Here is a 3,999-nt window from a genome sequence, read left to right as displayed (position 1 = left end):
AGCTGATCCTTTTATTGAGGAGAAGCCATTCTAATGAGGCAAGGGGTCAGGTTTCAGGGGGTTGAGTCTAGCTTGGTGATGTCTGCTGTCAGCAGGTTGATTTACACATCTAGGAAGGCCACACTCAAAGGCAGAGCAAGAGAAGGGACACATAAAGGGAGTTTCCATGGAACATTCTATCCCAATCAGGGCAAAGGGGTAATATCACAAAGGAACAGATGAGCGTAGCTCGACCCATGGGGCTGCAGGAAGGCACACCTACGCATGAGGACACATTCTGCTACTTCGAGGATTGGGGCAGCATCCAGGCCACTACGAAAGTGACCGACAGAGCCTCTTCCAATCATGGGAAGGAAAATGCGTGACCACCTCCCATATTAAAGGAAGCAAGAAGATGCTGTCTTTTGAGGACTTTGAACATGGTGCAAAGCAGTCATTTGGTGGATGGTGGACCAGAGAATCAGTAAGACAAACAGTACCAGATATATGGTACAAGGCAGTAGAATCCTCAAATATATATAAATAAGAACCATGGAAAGTGAATGGCCCTACCTGCCACGGCACCCAGCAAGCCCTCCTGCAGAAAAAAGAATGATAAAAGGCATGCTAAAACCGAAGCAAGAACAGCCTTCCAAGTCCCAAAGGACTGGCAGCATCTCTGCACCACCTGTGTCTACAAATCCAATCCTAACTCTGAATCCTAGAAGCACAGCTCTTTGTGAGGTCCCAAGAGAGATCTGGCTGCACAAGAGCGTTTCTATAGCATGGCAGGACAGATCCAGGTTTTGTGAGATCTGAAGCTTCTATCACTTGGAAGAACTGCTTTAAGAAAAAGCAAACAAAATTGCACATACAAAATTGTGTTTATCTAGGACAAGAAAAGAAGTCACAGCAAATCTCAATTTTTTTAAAGTTGGCAAGTACCACAAACACAACATGATATTTATATTAACTGTCCCACCTCTATATTTGTCTAACATTTTTAGCTGCATATCCTTTGAGTGCCTCTTGATATGATGATTTTACAACATTGTTTTCTATGAAAACTTGTTTATCATTGACACTTGGGATGCTTAAAACACAGGATTCCTCCCACTGACTTACATATTGTTCATAGTTGTTCTACTGGTTTTTGCCTTATGATTATAGGGATTCTGATAAATTCTATTTCACAAAATTCCCATCTAAAAAAAGAAAAAAAGCATGATATGTTTATAATTGTACCATTGCATTGTCAAGTGTATCTCTGACAAAATGGAAATTTATTTCAATCAGGAATCCATGAGAATATAATATTCCACTTACAGTTTTATGTGTCCGGCCACAGGAAGAATTTTCTATCAACTATCGTCTTGTTTCAAACTTTCAAAAATCTTACTTTTCACCTCCTGCCCATGTACTTCTGGTGCTGGATACTGTAGGACATGCTCATATCACAGTAGCAGCACTTGTGTCCCTTCATCTCCATGCCATGACACAAGATGAATGGACACATCAACTTGAGAATCACTAGCAAGAATTTATCTATTCTGAAAGATGACTGAATCACGTAAGTCTGCACTGCTAGCAGCAATCCAAATACATCCCAACTCTGCTATCCCTTTGTCACATCCTGAAAGAAGCTGTCATTCCTCACCACCTACCAGGCAGAAAAGGGTGACAGAGTAGTTAGAGGAAAAAGAGAGAGATCCTCTCCAGTTGCAGCTAAAATATCTTGCTTTTATAAATTTTACACAAAAAACATTTGCTTCTGAGAACATGTCGCTTGGGCCCCTCCCAGGATCCCTGCCTCTTAATCTCTAGGAAGTCCATGCTGGCTAGAGTATTCTCAAAGTAAGACCCCTTCACTGCCACTAGGAGGAACAGACTAGAAGGTGGAGAAAGAGCAAGACTTCAGATGCCCATTGGGTTTGAGAAATAAACTGAAGGCAAGATGTAGTCATAGGCCCCCAGAATGATGGGAAACCATAAATAAAGAGGCTGATCAATCCATAAGGTGACACAACAAGGGAAGAGGAGAGAGATGGTAAACCTATTATGACCCATATATATAGGACACCTATAAAAAAAACTTAAATTGAGCAATAAGTATACCATTTTATGGGCACTTTGAAATAAATGTGATATTTTTAGAGTCTTTCTTTTAAAAGAATTAAGAGGTGAATCATTAGAGCATTTGAAAGTGTGTGTATATATATATATTTTTTTCATATATGTATAAAATATACATAAAGAATTATAAACTCTAGATTATGGTTTTCAGTGTATTTTAATGCAACTGTGTCAATTTCAGTGAACTAGTCTCCAAATTGAACACTTGGGATATAATGGGTTAAAATGCAGACAGACAGGGCCTGATGAGGTGCGGGCTTTTGTGTCAATGGGCGGAGTCCAATGACCGGGTGTGACTAACAGTTGAGGGTGGGGCTAATGACTAGGGTGGCCTAAATGATAGATGAGTGGACTCTAAAGACCAGGGCCATGGACACAGAAGAAACTGTGAATGAGGCCCTTCCAGAAGAGAAGTGCCTAGTAGATAACAAGCAGTTTCTAAAGGTGAGTGGGGGTTGGACATATGATGGATGGGGCTTACAAACAAGAGGGCAGGGCCACCTAGGCCTCCTGAGCACCAGAAGTGGGCATAGGGACAGCAGAATGCCCCCACTGAGCATGTCCATGTTCTTCCTTCCCACTAATCAGTTAGAGAAGGCAGCCATAAAGATTCAGTCATGGTGGCGTGGCAACATGGTGCGCCGGACACTACTGCATGCAGCACTCAGGGCCTGGGTCATCCAGTGCTGGTGGAGGTCGATGCAGGCCAAGATGCTGGAACAAAGACGGCGCCTGGCACTAAAACTCTACACCTGCCAGGAGTGGGCAGTGGTGAAGGTGCAGGCACAGGTTCGAATGTGGCAGGCCCGCAGACGCTTCCTCCAGGCACGCCAAGCAGCTTGCATCATCCAGTCTCACTGGCGCTGGCATGCCAGCCAAACCCGGGGCCTGATCCGGGGCCGCTATGAGGTCAGAGCCAGCCGGCTGGAGCTCGACATCGAAATCCTCATGACCTAGGGCGCTGGCAGAGCCAAGGAGACTGGATCTCTCTCCCAATAAAAAAGACTTAATGACCACAAACTTGCCCTGGGGAGGTCAGACCTATGGAAGAGGGCTCAGCCCCTCAGTTTCCTGCCTTCCGCTCAGAAAGATTCCTGGTGGGGTTTAGAGCCCCTGTCACCAGGAACACACCAAGGCCCCTAATGTCCTAATGTCAGACTTGGCCAATATTGCACCAAAAAAGATCCCAGGGCCCAGGTCAAGTCCTGATGTCTCAGTCGATCTGACTTTGGCCCCCTCCACAGTGGAAGGAAGACTTGGGCTTATTTTTCTGCAGTCCCTGCCTAGACATTTCCATGCAGAGTAGGGCACCAGGAAGTCTGGCTGCAGCCAGAGCCAGATGGAAGACTGGGATTCTTCAGGCCCGTACTGCAGGGCCCTGAGGGCCAGTACAGCGCTTGACAGGAAGCCTGGAGGACTGGGCACCTCAGCTGAACAACAGCAGGACAGGCACTGTTGTGTCTCTTGGGAGGTGAGGAGGAGGCAGCCAGCCAGAGCTAGCCCCTGGAAAAGGCTAGAGCAGGAGTTGATGGGCAGCTGCTATGTCGGCCACCTCCCTCCCCTGGGACTGAATGAGGCTTCCTTCCTGCTGCTGGTCATTTCCTGGGAGAAGCAGGCAGGGAGTGAATGTGGGTGGGTGAGCAAGCAGGGCAGAACTGGAGTGGGCAGAGGAAGGATAGCTTCTGCCACTGGAGGTTATAATTTGGGGCATAGAGCCTCTAAATCCCACCATCCTCCAAAGCAGCTGTGCTGTGCCCTACCTCTCCCAATCCGCACCCCACCTGCTCTCCAGACTGCCAACTTTTCTGCTGGGCCTGTATCAGTAGGTGCTGATGGACCTCTGTTCTTCTGGGTCCTTCCTCTGTCTCTCCGCATCTGTGGGTCAAC

General features: G+C 46.6%; 1 protein-coding gene across 1 annotated transcript; it reads left to right on the top strand.

Annotated features, from left to right (window-relative positions):
* Nucleotides 1-2,706: 2,706 nt before the first annotated feature.
* Nucleotides 2,707-3,069, top strand: IQCF6 (IQ motif containing F6; the record flags this gene model as incomplete). The annotated part of the gene is made up of 1 exon (XM_081302074.1): nt 2,707-3,069. The coding sequence occupies exon 1, from the start codon at nt 2,746-2,748 to the stop codon at nt 3,067-3,069; it is 324 nt and encodes a 107-aa protein (XP_081158200.1). The 5' UTR covers nt 2,707-2,745.
* Nucleotides 3,070-3,999: the final 930 nt, after the last annotated feature.

The sequence above is a fragment of the Spermophilus citellus genome, assembly GCF_964194105.1.
Source record: "Spermophilus citellus genome assembly, chromosome: 7".
Taxonomy (NCBI): domain Eukaryota; kingdom Metazoa; phylum Chordata; class Mammalia; order Rodentia; family Sciuridae; genus Spermophilus; species Spermophilus citellus.
This window is presented reverse-complemented; position numbering and strand designations above follow the sequence as displayed.